The sequence below is a fragment of the Gobio gobio genome, assembly GCF_949357685.1.
Source record: "Gobio gobio genome assembly, chromosome: 22".
In the NCBI taxonomy this organism is placed as follows: Eukaryota; Metazoa; Chordata; class Actinopteri; order Cypriniformes; family Gobionidae; genus Gobio; species Gobio gobio.
Genome location: NC_137118.1, coordinates 39,582,991 through 39,604,293, shown reverse-complemented (window position 1 = coordinate 39,604,293; position 21,303 = coordinate 39,582,991). Strand labels below are relative to the sequence as shown.

Below are 21,303 nucleotides of genomic sequence, written 5' to 3'. Positions count from 1 at the left end.
GAATGTTACCTACATAAACGATTTATTTCTGTAAACGTGCACTTAGTGGCTCATGCATTGGTAATACAGACACACCGGCTGTATATGCAAATTATTTCATCTTCAGTAATGAGCAGAAGAACGAGCGTTCAATGCAATTACCGGTGCTGCCACACAATTGAAGAGAGTGAAAATTAACAAGAGAAACAACAGTGACAGAAGAGAATTACATGGATGTCATGTTTCCAAATTTATTTGCACTTTCAGAACTAGTATTCATAAGGCAACAAGAACGTCAACACCAAACACTTTTGCTTTGACTTCGAATCATCAAGAAAATGCGTAATACCAAACTGGCATTGCCACAGTCATGTAGAAGATGGGTGTGTTGTTAACACCAATGCTCGAATGTTTAATATGTTTTCCCGACAGTACAGAGGCACGATTCAAAGTTAAAATGCAGCGTAAGCGATCTCACCAAAGCAACACAATAAATAGTAATAGTTACAATTCATTAAACAACAACAACAAAACCAAACATGAACGGAATAAATACTTTGGTGAGGGCACCAACTCACTGCTACAGTGATTTTAACAAAGAACTAAAAGAATCGTACATGAAAAGTAGTTTCATTATAACAACAACAACTTCCTGCTTGATGTGAAACGTCTGGCACGCAGTGTGCTAAAACAATCCAGCCTCACAAGTCAGTCCTTCCTCTCATAACACGACAGCTTGAAAGCGTCAGGAGAGGAATAATCACATTCTTGATGGAATATTCATCCCGTACAGGTCGTACACTGGGACAGGAATGACGCCCTGACTACCTGTCGTTAACAAAACATCACGCAGCGTTCCTCGCAGGAACACGCAGACCTAGACCCCGGAAAACACGGCAACAGTGGGTAGAGGTTGTTTTTAGATCTCTTGGGTATGAACTGATGCAGAAACCCACATAGCAATTCCACGTCTCCATGGAAACAGTGCCAGCTCATCCTCAACCCCTCCTCTTGTTCACTTCTCCGTTCCTGCAGTCTCTTTAGCAGTGAGCGCACTGTTCCGGTCTGACCAGAGAGCCCCGCTGCAAGGACGAAACCTTGGTGACATCGGTGGCCACCGTCGAAAGCGGGAAGCTTTCGTAGGTCTCCGGAACGCCCCAGCCGCAATGACAGCGCTGAAGCGTCGCCTTCAGCTCTTTCTGGAAGTTGGTGTTGAGGAAGCCGTACACCACCGGGTTCACACAGGTAGACGCCATGGCCGTCAGGTGGCAGGCGGAGAAGATGATGTCATGCTGGCAAGAAGGAAGCACTTGGTGGTACCAGTCAAAGATGGTGTTGAAGACATAGAGCGGGAGCCAGCAGAGAGCAAAGGCGACTACGATTAGGACCAACATGGCATTGATGCGCTGAGCGCCCCGTGCTTTTCTCTGCCGGGCCTCGGTGGCCTGCTCCACCATGTCCTTCCGTCTGCGCAGACGCAGGTATATGCGTAAGTAACAGACTAAAATGAGAAGTAGGGGTAGGCAGTACTGGAAAAGCAGAAGCGAGGTGGTGTACGCCAAGCGGTTGCGTTCGGACGGCCAGAGCTCCATGCAAATGACGTGGTCGCTGAACGGGTTGAACGGCAGGCTGAGGTTCTGGAACGGGACATTAGTTAGGATATTAAAGGACAGGAAAGGTAGGGAAATGAAGCAGGCCACCATCCAGGTGACGGCCACGGCCAGATACGAATGGCCTGCGGCGGGCGTCCAGCCGGTGGGGTGGATGATGAGTTGATGCCGCTCCAACGCGATGAGCACCAACGAGAAGATGGAGACCGTGACGGACATGCACTGCACAAAAGGCGTGACCTTGCACAGCGTCTCACCTAAGATCCAACGGTCCATGAGCGTGTAGATGACCGTCACGGGGAGGCACACCACGCACATGAGGATGTCGGAGCAGGAGAGGTTGGCGATGAGGATGTTGGTGACGTTTCTCATTTCTTTTTGTCTGGAGATGATGAAGACCAGACAAGTGTTGCCCACCAAGCCCACCGCTATAACAGTGCTGTAGGCCACGATCAGAAGGGTTGTGCCACTCACAGAGGGAGGGCACACGTTGGACTCCACCCATGTTCTCTGGCCCACCACAGTTGAGGTGTTGCTGATGTTGTCTGAGGTTGGAGAGGCCTCCATAAGTCCCAAAATTGGTTGAGAAGCAGCTAGGCGTTCACAAAAGCGTCCACTCTTCAAACACCCCAAGAAAGTCGACTCATCGTTTAGTTCCTTGCATTTATTCGCAGACGGCCAGTTGGTGGACCTGGAGGAAAAGGAGCATGTAAAGACCGTTAGCTGGCATTAAAATGGGCAATATGTTTAATGGGGAAGGATTTAACTCAACAAGTGAATCTCTGGGAAAGGTTAAGCCCCCTTAATCCAATAGATGTTTGTGGACACTGAGCAGAAATATCTTTAAAATCTTTCAAAGTATTTTCACCCAATGATTTCATAAATTAGTTCATGCATATGTCCACCAAAACATGATTCGTTCTGCTCTAATAAAGGCATAAACTCAACTAATACTCTTTGCAAAATCCCTCTGGATGTTGACAGGTCATCCTGTCTGTTAAGCTGACAGATGGAAGTCTCTCTCTCAGGAGAATTCTCTCTTTATCCCTTTTATCTCCAAGTTCTCTTTTCTTTGGCCTCATATGGCTTTTGTGTGATGAAGCGATAAAAATAATCATATCACGAACTACAGATTTAAAAGTCTATGTATTAGGACATTCTTACACAGTATTTGACAGGTTTACCATGTCAACCTCAGTCAACCTGAAGGGTTGGGCATTGAGAATCTAATAATAGTCAAACTAAATATGTTTGTGGCCGCGCTATGCTGCTGAATTTACAGTGCCATAGCAAAAGAAATAATGCTTTAGCTAGCAGCCTGCATTAGGGCTGTGCAATTTATTGTAATTGATTATGAATCGATTTTGGCTTATAACAATTATGAAAACATTAAAACGTTTTTGCTGAAGTAGCCTATCGATAATTGTGAAATTTTACTGATATCAAAAGGCCCCGTCCACACGGAGACATGTTTAGCTGAATACGTAAAAATGTTTTATCATATTAGCGTTTCGTCCAGATGGATCTGCCGTTTTCTAAGTCTTTTTGAAACTGGGTCCCAGAGTGGATAAACCTGAAATTGACACCCTTGCGTTTTATCCGTATATTTTGTGAAACGGTGCATCACACCACGTCCCGCACTGGGCATGCGCACATCAATATTTGCGTCATTTAATTGCTGTATTTGCATTAGTGTAAGGGTAGGTTTAGGGTTGGGGTAGGTGTAGGCATTAATAAAACACAATTTGGTAAGTAGCAAGTTTATTTATTGTTATTTTATCGTGCCTCACTTCCTACCATTGCTGTACCCCTTCTAGCCACAACTGTTCTTCTCTGTTTTTAGTGTATTTCTGTGGCAGAATTACAGCGCCACGCACTGGCCTAAATGTGGCCTAAAATGACTCATATCATGAAATTTGACTTTGATCATATCGCCCACCAATAATCGTGTTTTCAATGTTGACCAAAATAATCATAATTATGGTTTTTACCATAATCAAGCAGCTCTAGTATGAATTGAACAAGACTGGACACTGTCAAATAATACATTAGACAGGGACATTAAAGGGATAGTTCACCCAAAAATGAAAATTAGCCCATAATTTACTCACCCTCAAGTCATCCTAGCTGTATATGACATTCTTCTTTCAGACTAATAAAATCTGAGTTATATTACAAAAGTCCAGGCTAATCCAAGCATTAGAATTTGATTCATAGTTGCTCTGTTTTTGAAGTCCATAAAAAGTGCATCTGTCCGTCAAATAACGTGCTCCACGCAGCTCCGGGGTGTTAATAAAGGCCTTCTGAAGCGAATCGACGCGTTTGTGTAAGAAAAATATTAATATTTAAAACTTTATCAAGTAAACTTTCGGCCGACCGCCTTCCGTGGAAAAGTGTTGAATGTTGAAAGTGAAACTCAAGATGTGTACGTGACGTCATGACGAGCGTTCCTGGTCGCGTTAGTCTTTCGATCGGCAGGGGAACTTTCAACAATTTTTCCATAAATTGAACAGGGAAGGCGGTCGGCCGAAAGTTTACTAAATTATGGGCTAATTTTCATTTTTGGGTGAACTATCACTTTAATAACCATATATCTTTCTATTGCATTGTCCTAACTGTTAGTGCACAACAGGAAATATGAGAACATGTAAGATACATTTTCAAAAAAGTTTATTTTTATAAACGTTAAATATGTCTGCATAGTACGTATTAGGCATGCTTGCTCAAAAACAATTCTTAGGTGAAATTGTAAACAGATTTGTTAAACTCCTGTTTTCTTCCTTCCTCCCTTATTCTATTACTCCTCATACTTGAATAAGCACTGCATCTAAATTGACTTCACTTGACTTCTGTAATGTATACAGATTGGTATCAATTGCATCGAATATTTTACTCCCGCAGTCACTTTAGCTAATTTATTCCTCGCGCCGGCCACTCTGAATTTCTGGATTGAGTAAATGTTGTAATTAAGCCGCAGTTAATATCCTCTCTCTTCTCCACCCTCTCTCTTCTCCTCTTCTCCAAACCAACTGTCAGGAGTTTCACACCGGCTTATTACGTCATTCATCTCACATGGAGTGGGAAGCTAATTCAGGGAATGCCTTACTGAGATTATGTACTCCACAGTTCCAATCATTCACAGCTCTAAAGAGCATAATTTAATCACACATTATCTTTTAAAGAAATACTCTACAATTTGCATTTCATGAATGAAATACCAATGCTTTTAAGGCAGCAAAAGAGTGCTTCCAACTTTTACATTTTGTAAATGAGCGGTACCCATAAAAAAACCTACCTTCACAAGACAAGTGTGCTCTCAATGGTTGCCAGGGCATTGCTATGCAGTAGCTAAAGTGTTCTGAGTAGTTGCTAGGCCATTGCCTAAGTGGTTTCTAGGGTGTTTCTACGTGGCTGCTAGACGTTTTGGGTGGTTTCCAGGGCACACCTATGCAAAGTGTTCTGAGTGGTTGCTAGGGTGTAGCTATGTGGCTGCTAGACATTATAAGTGGTTGCTAGGACATTGTTATGAAGCAGCTAAAGTGTTCTGAGTAGTTGCTAGGCCATTGCCTGAGTGGTTTCTAGGGTGTTTCCAAGTGGCTGCTAGTCGTTTTGGGTGGTTTCCAGGGCACAGCTATGCAAAGTGTTCTGAGTGGTTGCTAGGGTGTAGCTATGTGGCTGCTAGACATCATAAGTGGTTGCTAGGACATTGTTATGAAGCAGCTAAAGTGTTCTGAGTGGTTGGTAGGCCATTGCAGACATTTTGGGTGGTTGCCAGATGTTTACTAGAGTGTTCCGAGTGGTTTCTAGGGTGTGGCTCTGTGGCAGGTAGACATTTTAGGTGGTTGCAAGGGGTTGGGGATCTAGTTATAAAATAAAAATTTCAATTCCCCTTATCCATTCCTTTTTGGAATTTGAATGCCTTTAAACCATTCAAGTGCAAGAAGACTCGCACACCGTTCTGCGCACACATCCAAAACATGCACACAGCAAGCTGACTCTTACATCGTGTCCTAACTACTTGCAGCACGATAAGATTCCAGCGACAAGCAAATTGTCTGTCCACACCAAACACATCGCGACTACGAGGCAAATCAATCAAAAACCACAGCCAATCTGAACAGCGTGTGGGCGGGCTCTCGCGGCAAATGTACGGCACCAGAGATTAATCGTGACGGCACTCGCAAGGAAATGGATTAGTACATAATCAAATTCACAAATATTATGCCATTTAAACATCACAAAAAATAGTTTGAATATACTTGTTTGTTCACAGTTTGAACGTTCCTGTTTTCATTTGTTTAATTTAAAGATCTGAGGTGAATTATCCATTGTTGCTTTTAGTACAACTACGTTACAAAGCTGATATTAAAACAAGTCACGTTACACACTTTTAACATTAAATAAAGCACATAAACATTACCTGAGATTATGTTTTGTGTTGTTGTTCCAGCTGCGACATCGCAGAAATAGAAACTGTTTCTAAAATAGAATCATCGCATGTCGCCGTTGCGGCTGGTTAGGACAAAAACTTTAATTAACATGGAAAAGATACCTTTTATCCCATGTCGTTGCGTCGCGTGTAGTTAGGACACAGTGTCATACTTAATAGTGCGCGATACTGAACTGAGTTCTCTTACGCGTCTTTTCGCACTTGAACGTTCATAGACTGTAAAAAAATATGGACGCATCTTTACTTTCTTCCATTGTAGAAAAAATTGTAGAATAAAGCCGCCAATGTCCAAATACGGCACTGACATCTTGGAGCCCGAGTCTGCGCAGTAGTGAGTGTGAAGTGTAGCTGCGGTATCAAGGCCCCGCCCACACTCCTGCAGAATCGGTTTGTACAGTTCACTACAGAACAGCTCATTATGTCGGTATGAAATAAACAGAAAAGAAAATGTAAAAATTAAAGTTAAAGCTCCAATCTCCTCCGGAAAAAATCAGCGACTACTTCGCTCAGAGAAACTGTCCATCTCAGCTGTCAATCATGACATCACACCCCCCTTTTTATAGCATCAAATAATTTATTTATTTAAAAAACACTTTGACTAATATCAGCATGATCAAAACTACCTAAAATGACAGAAACTATTGATTTGATTGTTTAGTCTCACGTCCCATTCGATTACATAGAGAGGGCGGGTTTATGACCTATACTGGCAAACAACCACCTGGGGGCGATCAAAATGTTTTGGCTTCACTTTTCAGGACTTGTGTGGCATACTCGGCACAATCCACACAAAAATGTCACAATATCCTCATGAACGCAGTCAATTATGTCTTAAGTGAACGTAAACAGTTGACAAAGAAAATGCATAACAGTATATTGGATCGGCGCACCTCTTAAAGTGACAGCAGCCTAATATTCCTGCTGCCGTCTCTATAATAACGCTAATCAAACAACAAAAGACAAAGAGAAAATTCACTCACTGTTCTTGACTAAATAACTTTTGTAACTACATTTGTTTTGTATATTTGTTTACCTTATTGGAAGGGAAATTAGGAATCGATAAGAATCGGAATCGATAAGCAGAATCGGAATCGATAAAATTAAAACGATACCTCCTAACCCTAGTTGCAAGGTGGTCCAGGTGTTCTGAGTGGTTGCTAGGGTGTTGCTATGTGGCTGCTGGACGTTTTGGGTGGTTGCCAGGGTACTGTTATGTGGTAGCCAAAGTGTTCTGAGTGATAGGTTGTTGCTATGTGGCTTCTAGACATGTTGGGTGCTTGCCAGGTGGTTACTAGAGTGTTCTGCAAGGTTGGCAGGGCATTGCTATGCGGTTTCTAAAATGTGGTGGTTGCAGGGTGGTTAGTCTAAATAGTCTCTATTCTGTTTCCTATTAGATCTCTCCTTCAGTGCAAGTCTATGAGATTGACACTTCTCAATAAGTTTCACATTAATAAACCATTACAATTCGCTAGGAAAATATTGATACAATGTATGCAAATGTGACAATTACTGGCAGTAAGAATTGGAATTATATTTATATTTACTAGATCTATTTAACCATTTAAACTAAACCATTAAAAATATATATATTTTTAATCACTAATCACTACACAACGGTCGGGTTTGACCATATTTGACTCAAACATAGGTTGAAACAACCCAGCATTTTTAAAAGCACTACATTCTAAAATAGAGGTCAGATAAGAGAATAGCATATATCTGATATGTGATATCTTTGATAGGTGTGTCCTTCACAGGATACAAAGTATATCGTATTACCACAGCGCTGACATGCTGTCTATTTGAAATATAATGGCATATATCAGAGGCAGCAGTATCTGAGGTTTGTGTGTGTGGAGAGAGTGACTCAAGAATTTAAGGGAGTGTGTGAAATTATATAAGGCAGAACAAAATTAATCATCTAATTTTCATATCACACAGACAAGTCTGAGCGACATGCTTTCATAACCACTCACTGAGATTCGCTACTTGTGCAAATCAAATACTCATTGTGTTTGAAATAAAAAAGAATTGAAGAAATAAATAAACCAAAATAACAAAAATGAAGGCAAAGGAGTGCTTTTAGCAGGCATCTAAATCAAGCTAAGGTCAAAAAGAACACGTAAAGGGAATAATTCACCCAAACATGAAGATTATGTCATTATTTATTCACCCTCATGTCATTTCCAAACCGGTATGACTTTTTTTATTTCACAAAAGGAGAAAATTATAGCAAAATATCCAAGCTGGCCCGTACAATGAAAGTAAATGGTGACCACTGCTAAACAAGAAGACCTGAATTATCACATAAAAGTCATATGAAGTACTATTATATTGATATATCTTTTTTAATAATAGATATTGGCTTGATATCCCCTACCCATCTGCCTTCACTGAAACTCCTTTTGTGTGTGTTCCAAGAAAAAAATGGAACAACGTGATGTAAAACTCCTCTCACAGGAATCCAAAACACAACAGGACATTTATCACTGTTTGTGAGCTGCTGACTGTCTACAAGGTCAGATCCAATAGATTCAGTCAAAACAAAAGAGTGGATTTTGCCAAAGTGCTTTCTGTTTCCATTAACCATGAGGAGTTTTGACAAATGGTCTAGTACAGGGCTGCTCAATCCTGTTCCTGGAGATCTACCTTCCTGCAAAGTTCAGCTCCAACCCTGAACACAATTAAACCAGCCAATTAAGACACTTGATAATTACAGACAGGCTTGTTAGATCAGTGTTGGGTCTGAACTCTGCAGGTAGGCAGATCTCCAGAAACAGGATTGGACACCCCTGCTCTAGTTTATTAGATCATTCCTCATGATTTGGATCCTGTCATTTTCACTGTAGCTGCAAGTTTCTTGTCCAAGACTACATTCTACCACCTTCGCAATATTGCCCAACTGTGACCTGTTCTCAGCACTATAGACACTGAAACTCTAATTCATGCTTTGATAACCTCTCACATTGACTACTGTAAAGGCCCTTTCACAATGAGCATGATGCGGAAAAGCGAGGCGAATCGCAGAGGAACAGACCTTTCACACCGAACGCAAAACGACTGATCACCTGTCACGAGAATGCATTTACGTCTGCACTAGGGCTGTCACTTTTTATTCGATATTCGAATATGCATTCGAACATGACGTGAAACATCCATAATCAATTTTGTAGCGCATTCATTTGTAGCGCATTCATGATTAGACCGTTTGTTTTTTATTTTTTGTTTTGTCATCTCATCCAATAGAGGGCGCTCTAAACGTATTTTAGCGTAGGCCCATGACCAAATAAAGCGAATAATAGCCAGTCTGTTTTGAAAATGGAAAATAACTCTCAGAACTGCCAGCCTGAGCGGACAATTACGACCCCAACCCATCTTAAAAGTAGTGTCTGGAAACATTTTGGGTTCTACACCGTAGATGTTAAAGTAACCGTTAAAGATAACCACTTCTCTCATCATTGACGCGCAAATACCTGTGTGTGCCAGGCACGTCTATATGCTCCGAACGCACACTACTGCGCAGACTCAGGTCCCGAGGTCACTACTGTGTAGACTCAGGTCCCAAGGTCACTACTGCGCAGACTCAGGTCCGAGGTCACTACTGCGCAGACGCAGGTCCCGAGGTCACTACTGACCAGACCCAAGTCCCGAGGTCACTTCTGCGCAGACGCAGGTCCCGAGGTCACTACTGCGCAGACTCAGGTCCCGAGGTCACTACTGCACAGACGCAGGTCCCAAGGTCACTACTGCGCAGACTCAGGTCCTGAGGTCACTATTGCACAGACGCAGGTCCCGAGGTCACTACTGCGCAGACCCAAGTCCCGAGGTCACTTCTGTGCAGACGCAGGTCCCAAGGTCACTACTGCGCAGACCCAAGTCCCGAGGTCACTTCTGTGCAGACGCAGGTCCCGAGGTCACTACTGCGCAGACCCAAGTCCCGAGGTCACTTCTGCGCAGACCCAAGTCCCGAGGTCACTTCTGTGCAGACCCAAGTCCCGAGGTCACTTCTGCGCAGACCCAAGTCCCGAGGTCACTTCTGTGCAGACGCAGGTCCCGAGGTCACTACTGCACAGACGCAGGTCCCGAGGTCACTTCTGCGCAGACGCAGGTCCCGAGGTCACTACTGCGCAGACTCAGGTCCCGAGGTCACTACTGCACAGACGCAGGTCCCGAGGTCACTACTGCACAGACGCAGGTCCCGAGGTCACTTCTGCGCAGACGCAGGTCCCGAGGTCACTACTGCGCAGACGTAGGTCCCGAGGTCACTACTGCGCAGACTCAGGTCCCGAGGTCACTACTGCACAGACGCAGGTCCCGAGGTCACTACTGCGTAGACGCAGGTCCCGAGGTCACTTCTGCGCAGACGCAGGTCCCGAGGTCACTACTGCGCAGACTCAGGTCCCGAGGTCACTACTGCGCAGACGCAGGTCCCGAGGTCACTACTGCGCAGACTCAGGTCCCGAGGTCACTACTGCGCAGACTCAGGTCCCGAGGTCACTACTGCGCAGACTCAGGTCCTGAGGTCACTACTGCGCAGAAGCAGGTCCCGAGGTCACTACTGCGTAGAAGCAGGTCCCGAGGTCACTACTGCGCAGACTCAGGTCCCGAGGTCACTACTGCGCAGACTCAGGTCCCGAGGTCACTACTGCGCAGACTCAGGTCCCGAGGTCACTATTGCACAGAATCAGGTCCCGAGGTCACTACTGCGCAGACGCAGGTCCCGAGGTCACTACTGCGCAGACGCAGGTCCCGAGGTCACTACTGCACAGACGCAGGTCCCGAGGTCACTTCTGCGCAGACGCAGGTCCCGAGGTCCCTACTGCGCAGACTCAGGTCCCGAGGTCACTACTAAGCAGACTCAGGTCCCGAGGTCACTACTGCGCAGAAGCAGGTCCCGAGGTCACTACTGCATAGAAGCAGGTCCCGAGGTCACTACTGCGCAGACTCAGGTCCCGAGGTCACTACTGCGCAGACTCAGGTCCCGAGGTCACTATTGCGCAGAATCAGGTCCAGAGGTCACTACTGCGCAGACGCAGGTCCCGAGGTCACTACTGCGCAGACTCAGGTCCCGAGGTCACTACTGCGCAGACTCAGGTCCCGAGGTCACTACTGCGCAGACTCAGGTCCAGAGGTCACTACTGCGCAGACTCAGGTCCCGAGGTCACTACTGTGCAGACTCAGGTCCCGAGGTCACTACTGTGCAGACTCAGGTCCCGAGGTCACTACTGCGCAGACTCAGGTCCCGAGGTCACTACTGTGCAGACTCAGGTCCCGAGGTCACTACTGCGCAGACTCAGGTCCCGAGGTCACTACTGCGCAGACTCAGGTCCCGAGGTCACTACTGCGCAGACTCAGGTCCCGAGGTCACTACTGCGCAGACTCAGGTCCCGAGGTCACTACTGCGCAGACGCAGGTCCCAAATCAGCACAAGATGTCAGCGCCATATTCGGACATTGGCGGCTTCACTTTTCTTCATTGAAAGGTAGTGAAGAGGCGTTGTCCATCTTTTTGGACACAGGTGTCTGTGCAGTAGGCAGTCAACTTCGCTCAGAGAAGCTGTCAATCACAGCCATCAATCATGACGTCCACACCCCTACACCATGTGAATAGCCCCATAGGGATCTATTGTTTAGATTCAAGAGTGTCATCGCGCGGAACATTTGCGTCGAATTTCACGTTCAGTGTGAAAGGGCATTGACTCGCTTCTTATTGGGCTGCCTGCTAAAACAATCACTAGGCTACAATATGTTTTAGTGTTGTCACAATGCCTACGATAATTATGACTTCGATACGATACCAGACTAAAAATACCTCGATACCAATAATGAATCAATACCACGGCAAAAAACAGTAAAAGAAATTTAATAATATGACAACTTACTATTCATTGTTTTAAAGGTCCCATGGCATGGCATTTTTCTATTATTTTATAATGTTTCCTGAGCTGTACTTATATTGTTAGTATGACTTTTACATCATAAAATGTCATAATTTAGAAATAAAAGGCATTTTTTCAATACTGCTGTTTGCCCTGTGGCTTGAATGCCCTGCTTCAAGAGGCGTGTCTGCTGTGAGACTTCAGTAAAAACACCCACTGTTGTGATTGGCTGACATCTTTGCATTTTATATGATTGGAGGGGGCGTGGTTTAACGAGGCACGAGCAGGCACGAGCAGCTGCCAGAGAGACGGATGGACCTGAGTTCACTTCACATCAGTTCTCAGCATGTCTGAACTGTTGTAGTTACAGCATATACTTCAGGTTATTAGTCTATTTCTAGTCGGAGGGACTGTCACTCATGTCAGAAAGTTAGTAACTTTAGTAAATTATGGATCAGCGCTGACTGGAGACGCGAACCGTTTAGAACGATTCAGTCCGATTTGGTGAACTGATTCGGTTCACTAAAAAGAACTGGTTCAAAAGAAAGATCGTTCGCGAACCGGACATCACTAACGTACTAGAGACGGAGATCAGCGATTGCTAACAAAGTTATTTATAGTAACTACTGAGTTATGAGAGCGCTGTCAGTCAGCGCAAGGTTATTTTGTTTGTATCTGAGAGTAAACACGAGTCCCAGTCACACAGAGTCCGTCTTCATCATTATTCTACCAACTTTGTAACACATGCAAAGTACCATTACAGCTGTCGAGATGAACGAGTTAAAAGTAAGTGTTGATAATAGCATTATTTTTAAAATAAAATAAAAGCGTCAGTGACGCGCGTTGAGTACACAGCGCAAACAAAGACACAACAGCAGTAATCGAATGTAATCCAGTTTATTGTGGGGAAAGCTGGCTAGCCCGGATATGCTCACGCTTACCCCCCTTCTGCTTAATCTCACGCCGCGTTTGGCTCCTCCGCTGTGGACCAGATGCAGTACTGGGGGTCGGGGATGTTTAAGGCCGAGCTTCGGCGTGTGTGAGGTTTATCTCTGCTGATGTTGAGCAGAAACTCATGCCTGTATGCACAGTTTAGAACCGATAGACGCGACGAGGACGTACAAAAACACTGACTCACAAGATAGAAAACACGAAAACACCGTTCTGTCTGGAGAGAGAGAAGCCGCATTGTGTGCACGAATAATAAATAATTAGCTACACATCAGAAATCACTGATCACAGATCAGAAGGAACTGAAAAAAGACTTCTGTTTTCATTTGTAAGTTACATCCGAACACTGAGAAACTGCCAGCGTTCACTCGTTCACAAGTAATGATCTCTCGACTCGAGCGTTTGCATGGGTGTGCCAGATTCTCTGGGCGGAGGAAAGGGAGGTAACCGCTCCTGCTTGGACGTCAAAACAGGAGACTTCAGGATTGGCTCGTCTGGCCTGTCATTTTCTCAAAGGCAGAGAAAGACAGCCAGAACTCGGTTTTACACCGATCAACATTTCCATCCACTTGGGGACAATATTCAGGCTAGGGGAACTGATATTAATGTTGAAAAACCTCATAAAATGAAAATTTCATGCCATGGGACCTTTAAAAAAGTATCTATAAAACTAGGCTAGCTTGGCCAGCATAATCCTGCCCTGTTTTTTGACCATTCCCTCCTCTTTATTTAAAAATAATAAATGTTTCGACACACAGGTCAAAAATGTTTTTTCCGCATCGCGAATGTTCTGTCCTATTCTGTGTGAATAGCCCCATAGGGATCTATTGTTTGGATTCAAGAGTGTCATCGCGGCAAACATTTACGCCAAATTTTGCCTTCAGTGTGAAAGGGCCTTGACTCGCTTCTATGGCTGCCCGCTAAAACAATAACTAGATTGTTTAAATTTCTGCTGCCAGAGTCATCAATCAAGTCAAGAAATGGGATCACATTGCCCCTTTTCTCTATAATCTACATTGGTTACCTGTTTCTGTCCACCTTCAGTATAAAATTCTCGTGTTAACTTTTAAATGTCTTGGACTTGCGCCCCATTATTTATCTGAACTGCTGCACTATTATACACTTCCTCGCTCTTTTCGGTGATCTGACTTAAAACTGATTACTATACCTCGTTTTCATCTATCATCAATGAGTGGTAGATCTTTTTTTTACAGTATTTCTAGCCTTCCTCTGTATAGTGTTTTGCTGCTTAGCGACCTTGAGCTTGGGAAAGGGGGATGGGGAGATATTGGCCCCCACTATGATGATCTCAATATGATATGTTTTTACAACCTTTTTATTGGTACTTTATTGTGCTCTCGGCATTAGAAAGATATTTGAATCATATTAGCAGCTGTGAGTCACTTGGGAAATTGACAGCGTTATAATGACCTTGAGTTATGTCAGGCTTATCACAACCTCTGATTAAACAGACTCTTGATGGAACTGTTGAATCTACAAATTATAATGGGAGTGATCAAACCTAATCAAACCATTCCTTCGGTCTTAAAATAATTGTCTTGTTGAAGTGTGTAATTTGTTTATCTTAAAGGAGTATCTCAAAAATATGAATTACCGTTATGTGTCCGGCATTGTAAAGTGCGCCATTGTGCAGCGTTTACCTCAGCAAGTTGCCCGACTGTATTTATGAGTGGAGGCGGTGCTAATTTGCATATTCATGAATCCACGTATACTAAATGAAGCAAGGGTGTAGAGTGTTACATTCAAGCTATTTAAGGCACAAAGAAAACAATTTCACTGGAAAAAAACATTTAAATATGTAATTTTGGTGATCAAAGATGAGTTTTAAGAAATACAATTATTGGCTACAGGGGGACTTAAACAAAAAATTATATATATATATATTATGTAGCTTTCAAGGATGGAATCCCATCTTGATTGAGAAGTGTATCCCTGAGCTATTCTGATAACCATACAAACACATTTCCACTCATTATGTTCTTTACACAGACGGCAATTACACATTTCAACAACCTTGGATAGCGGGATATTATCTCTCTCCTTCTTTGGAATGAGTTCTCTCGACCTTCAGCAAAAGGACAATGACATGCCACATATGGTAGCTGAAAAATAGCGTTATGTATGCGGGTTCATGGCCACAGAAGCCCTCAGAATCTCTGATTGAAGAGGTAGTGGATTTACATCAGTTCTGAGGAACACTGCTGTGTTTCCATAAATATGAGTCTCTCTAGGGATGGTGGAAGGGCAATTCACTACATAGGACACACACTGAAAGTAATAACACTGCTGAAATACCTCAAAGTGGCCCGAGGCGATGTGGTTAAAATCCATCTGGGCAGGCCAACTACATAGAGACAAGTCAATTTATCGGAAAAATCAGGGTTGTAGAATAGCTGCACTAGGGCTCTAACGTAGTCTATTATGTGGAAGGACATGAAAATAGCAGGAAATAAAGCATAAAGCTATGTGTGGGGGAAAGCATTAAAATTCCGTCTAGAGGCATAGTTCCAGTTCACCCATAAATGAAAATTCTGTCATTCACTCATACTCACCCTTAAACCTGGTCACTATTCTCTTTCAATATATCCCTAAAATGTGTGTATATGCATATTATGTACATACACACACACACACACAGCCATTTGAAAGTTTGGGATCAGTAAGAATTTTTTTCATACATTTATTCATACATCAAGGAAGAATAAAATGTACCAAAAGTGACAGTAAACACATTACAAAATTCTATTTCTAATAAATGCCATTCTTTTGAACTTTATATTAATCAAGGAATCAAAGGGGAAAAAGATGTATCACTGTTCCCACAAAAATATTATATGTTTTCAACATTGATAATAATAATAAATGCTTCTTGAGCATGAAATCATCAAATTAGAATGATTTCTGAAGGATCATGTGACACTGAAGACTGAAATAATGATGCTGACAATTCAGCTTTGCATCACGGGAATAAATTACATTTGAAAATATATTTAAATAGGAAACAGTTCTTTTAAATTGTGGAATAATATTTAATATTGTGAAATTATATTTTCTTAATATAATTTCTTAATTCTTTTCAAAAACATGATACAATTTTATTGACCCCAAACTTTTGAACAGTGCATATATATACTCACACACACACATACATGGGATCACACACACACACACACACATTGATTTTTGACCGAACCTTCACATTCACTAAAAATGTGTGACAAGATTTTCTTTAAAATGTCAGATTTTGGGCCACAGGGCTGTAGTAAAAAACACAGGCTACCCATCATCTCAAACTTCACCCCTTCCAATAATTGCTGCAGGGTATCCTTTAAAGAATCTCCTGGTGTCACCTTGGTTCTTGGGAGACGGTTGTTGAAAATGCACCGGGGGATGGCTTAAGCATGACACAAGTGTCGTAAAAGAATATATTCCAGACACTTCATCTTCATTCAACTGATGAAGTTTGACAATCCATCAAAATGTATTACATCCATCCACTGACCTTTGATGTTTCATCAGCACCTTTTTAGGTTGGGAAAGCTTCCCCTCACTATCTAATATGGTTTCACATCAGACAGACATATATGCTATATATGTGATCTCTATCCATTGAGAAAACCCTCCACACTCATGTAAAGACTTTTTTCTTTCTTTTTTCCCAACCTTGAACCTATTGCTCCTCTGAAGACAAATAGGAAAGATACAGGAGCAATCAATGATCCACAATCTATAGAAATACACCTTATGTTGTACATTGCACCGATTCTCAACTGGTTTTGCTGGAGGATGCAGATTTTACATTGGACATCAAGTATGAACCAAACCCAAAATCACTTCTTAGGGGTGTGTTCACACTTCACACTTGTAGTTCAGTTCGCTTGGTTTGTTTGGTCCGGACACCGAACATAGGGATATGTTCACAACCTTATTAGGCGGCTTATATAACGTATATTTCAAGACGGAACTTACCGAACATCCAAAACAATGCTGTGTGCTGGGCTAAATGCGCTCGTTGTATGTGCGTAGCCTACATATGGTGGTATTTTAACCAGTGTGTAAAGGAGTCAAAACAGCCGCAGAAATCCCTCCATCACACACACAAACGAAGATCTGCTGCAAGGAGATGCGGTTCTGGCGCCTGTACCGAACTGTGTTGGGCATTCTTTCCTTTTTAGGGTCACATCTTGTGACATCACGTCCTGTTTTTGGTTCATAATTCATTCGAACCGCACCAGAGTTCGTTTGGAAGCGGACCAAGACCCATCTTTTTAGCGTCTCGGCCCACTTGTTTGGTGCACACCAGGGTTCAGATGGCAGCGTTTACACTTATTCAAATGAAAGGGCTGCCACTAACGACTTTTTTATATCGATTAATCAATAGACTAATTTATCGCAATAATTTTCAACAATTTTACTTAAAGCTAAACTATGTAACTTTTCCATCCACTAGAGGTCGCCTGTTCAAAACAAAGGCGTAGTTTGATGACGCCACGTTTGAGCGCAGAATCTTGGGACATGTGGTCTTCACCTCACAGCCGGTGGAAAAGAGTCAGGATAGGACTCTGGCAGAAGTCATGTTCATGGATGCGATTATTAACGTTACTGTAGTATGAAGCAGAGCAGGCCCGAGTGTTGTGGAGCTGAGCAAGGCCGCAGGAGCGATTGAAGAGTGGGACTGTTATGGCATAGTCACCGACGGGACTTTTATTATGACACGGTCGTCGGCGCCACTTCCTCTTTTCCAGTCATGAGTATGAGGTAACGCAACTCTGTTTATCGTATTAGATACATCTGAGTGTGTTGAAAAGGAAGTTATGACGTTCTCTCTGCGGCTGCTATGACACTTGTTCACACTGCAGTGAGAGTAAAGCGTTTCTGCTGAATAAAACCGGAAACCGAGGGTAACTCAGATATGACGCAATCGACAGGCGACTCCCTCAAACGCATTGCTCACACGTCCCGGTTCCTTAGTTAAAATAGCAATTTCTCACGATTTACAAATAGTTGGAAACATTTGGGATATTGTAAGTACTCAACTGAACAAAATATATAACACTGGCCTAGTGGTTTTTGGATATTTTACTGCAAAAATCTTACATAGTTCACCTTTAAAAACATTGAATTTAACTTGCAACATTGGCCTTCAGTAGTGTACTATAAAAAAGTATAAATGTAAACAAGCCCTTGACAAAATGTAAAACTAAAAGAGTAAAAAGGTACACATTTGTAAACCAACATAACAAAAAAAAGAGAGTATCAGAAAATACTTTTTATATAGAATAGTGTTGTTACGATACCAAAATTATGACTTTGATACGATACCAGACTAAAATACCTCAATACCGATACTGAATCCATACCATGGCAAAAAACAGTAAAAGTAATTGAATAATATGACAGAACTTACTATTCATTGTTTTAGGGTTAAAAAACCCTACATATTTTTAACCATTCAAACCCAATAATCCGCGAAACTGACGTCACAATCTGTCTGTGTGAAAGGCGTGTGCGCCGCACTTTTCTGTTGCTTTCTTTTTCCTGAGCTGCGCGTATATATTTGACTGTTCTGCTTCCATTGTTTAGTGAACGGTGGAAGCAGAGCTCACACACACACGTCCTCACTCCTGCTGTCACACATCGACGCAAATTAAGAACTACTGCTCTTATTAGAGTGCTGTCATTTTTAAAGTACCGGTACTAATACAAGTTCATATCCTACCAGACTTACCCAGTCGACAAAGAATATTGACGTCGACTAATTAACAGCGTCGACACAGTCGATTGTATCGACCAATCGCGACAGGCCTATGAACCACACTAACAAATCACACCAGAGTTTGTTTTAATTGAACCAAACATGCCAAGTGTGAACACACCCTTACACCAATTCTTATAACGCAAACCTAATTTGTCTAACGTCAACCAAATGACATAAATTTGACCCTTTTGACGTCAAGAGCAAAAGTTTTTTGCTGCATTTCTGCTCCCTTTTAAAAGTTGACCCCAACTAAACACAATTATATGGTTAGATGCATTTTATTTTGTGCATTTAGCATTGCCCCCCATTTATATGTATATTAACTCACCAGTTGAGGGTTCCTATTTAAGCTACATAAACTAAAACTGCTATGACCATCTGTTTTTGTTTCTGAGCATATTGTTTTTTTTTTAAATAGATTAAAAATAATGTTCTGCCATTCCCATTCTTCCATCTTGTGCAATCTTCTACACAATGTGAAGTGTTGCTCATATGCAATGACATCTAAGATTACAAGCAATCTCGATGGTCAAGTACAAACCCTTGAACTCCGGATAATACAAGGTGCCGCCCGAAAACTAATCTTATGGTGACTTATTTCTAGATGACAACCTCCCAGCACCATGTCTTGACTGAAGAGTCTCTCTGAATCGTGATACGGTTTTGAGTATATCTCCAGGAAATAAGTAATGGTCTATTTTTGTAATAACCATTACCTTGAGATCCTTTCACACCTGTCGATTAAACCGCCGGGAGGAAGACAGAAACCAAACACTCCACAAGGACGGGAAGCGTTCTTAATCTATAAAGAACAATAACACCTCTCATCCTCACATTAATCTTTTGTCTCTCAAGCTGCATAACCGAACAATCCATGTGTCTAGTCTTGACACACAAAAAAACATTATTTTCTGAGATTAAAGATTTTTAATGCACCCTGACAAACACAAGCCAGATATTATATTTTAAATCCCACTCGTCGAAATCTCCAGTATTGTGATTATTCTTCCCCAGACTTACTATTTGCTCCAATTGTTTCCCCATCACGTTCAGCTGTCAACTAGATCATTCTATCAAGTCTCAAATTCCAACTTGGTGGAAAAGGTGAAAATGCTCTCACCTCCTTTCAGTTATGATTTCCATCAACAGATATCCACATTTCACATGATGCTTCCTGAATTGAGATTATGCTCAGATACTTGAGCAAATTGCTCACTAGATTGTTGGACACACATTTTTAACGACTTCATCTCCCATAAGCATAAGTTTATTTAAAATACCTCAAGGATAATTTAGCATTTTATCTAAAAGTCAAAAAACACACATTTGTGACGATGAAAATCAGTTGCATAACTACTCAACACAGAAATGCGAGGAATCCTAAAATAACTCCAGATGCTTTTAAACTGTTCAAATCTGCTCAGATGTTCACACATAATAGACTACATAAAACAGAGTTTGTGTTATTTCTAAACCTCTACAGCACGACATATTCACGATACATAAACAATCTTACCCGTAAAGCTGTGTTTTCTCCTGCGCCGATACCGACAGTGCGACTACTGACGGAGGAGGAGGAGGAGGATGAAACTCCCTGTAGTGTAACAGCATCAGCAGCTGTCTGATTCTCTCAACGAGACTTCATGCGTACAGATGGGCAGAAAGTGTCGAGATGAAATGCTGGGAAACTTTGCGTGGACGTGATTTCGGTGTGGTCCTCCCCCTCGCGCGCAGATTTCACGGGCACCCGGCTCATCGCTCGATTGGTTGTTGTTTGAAGCTGACTTGATCGCGCTGCATGCTGTGAGAAAGGGTAATTAATCAGACGGTTAATTAAGGTTGATAAGTAATTGCTGCAATGCCACTGTGTTGTTATTGATTGAAAAGAAATGTCTCGTCATTTTTTCAAATATTGATGTTTTATGCGGGTGAACTTTACATTAAGAACGAAGGTCATTAAAACCAAATGGTTGATTTTAATGACGCAAAAAAATCTCAAATGGTGTAACTAGCTGTCAAGTAGGTAAGATACTTGCACGTCGAATACACAAGCAATTTAAAAAAAAAAAAACAATGCCAACGTTTTCTCGTTAAACCGCGTGACTTTGAGAATACGAAATTTCTACGGAAATGTCTTTTTTATAAACACGAATTCAACCTAAAATAAATAGTAATAGCTACATTCAAAATGTACAAAATATACAATAGCCTACTCTGCAAAAATATGCTCGTTTAAAGGCACAATATGTAGGCTACGCCTACAATTTTTGGAATTTTTCGCCTACAATATCCGAAAACCACTTGAACAATGTTATATTTTGTTGACTTGTGTAGCCTACTTACATTATCGGATTTATCTTCTGCGGTTTGCTAGTTATTCTGACTAAGCTACTAGTTATAGTAGGCTGCTCTCTGATCCAATGAAAGGACGTTCAAATGCCGACGTTGCCCTGTCCCAAATGCCACACTTCATGAGCACTTTCGTGCTGCGTTCCACTTCAGTTTTAGACACGCACTTGCGAACAAGCACTTCCCCTCGGGGGAATCCCCGCCGCCATTTTGAAGTGCGTTCCACTTCGTGAAGTGGACAAGGGAAGTTTATATGGACAGACCCTTGCTCCCTCGATTTTGACAGAGGGAGCGAGTCTACTGTACA

At 42.3% G+C, this 21,303-nt stretch overlaps 1 protein-coding gene across 1 annotated transcript; it reads right to left on the bottom strand.

Annotated features, from left to right (window-relative positions):
- Positions 1–211: 211 nt before the first annotated feature.
- npy8ar (neuropeptide Y receptor Y8a) lies at positions 212–20,205 on the bottom strand. The gene is made up of 2 exons (XM_079805450.1): positions 20,164–20,205; positions 212–2,280 (listed from the first exon to the last, which is right to left on the bottom strand). Exon 2 carries the CDS (start codon positions 2,154–2,156, stop codon positions 1,020–1,022), a length of 1,137 nt encoding a protein of 378 aa, XP_079661576.1. The 5' UTR covers positions 2,157–2,280; positions 20,164–20,205; the 3' UTR covers positions 212–1,019.
- Between the last annotated feature and the right edge of the window lie 1,098 nt (positions 20,206–21,303).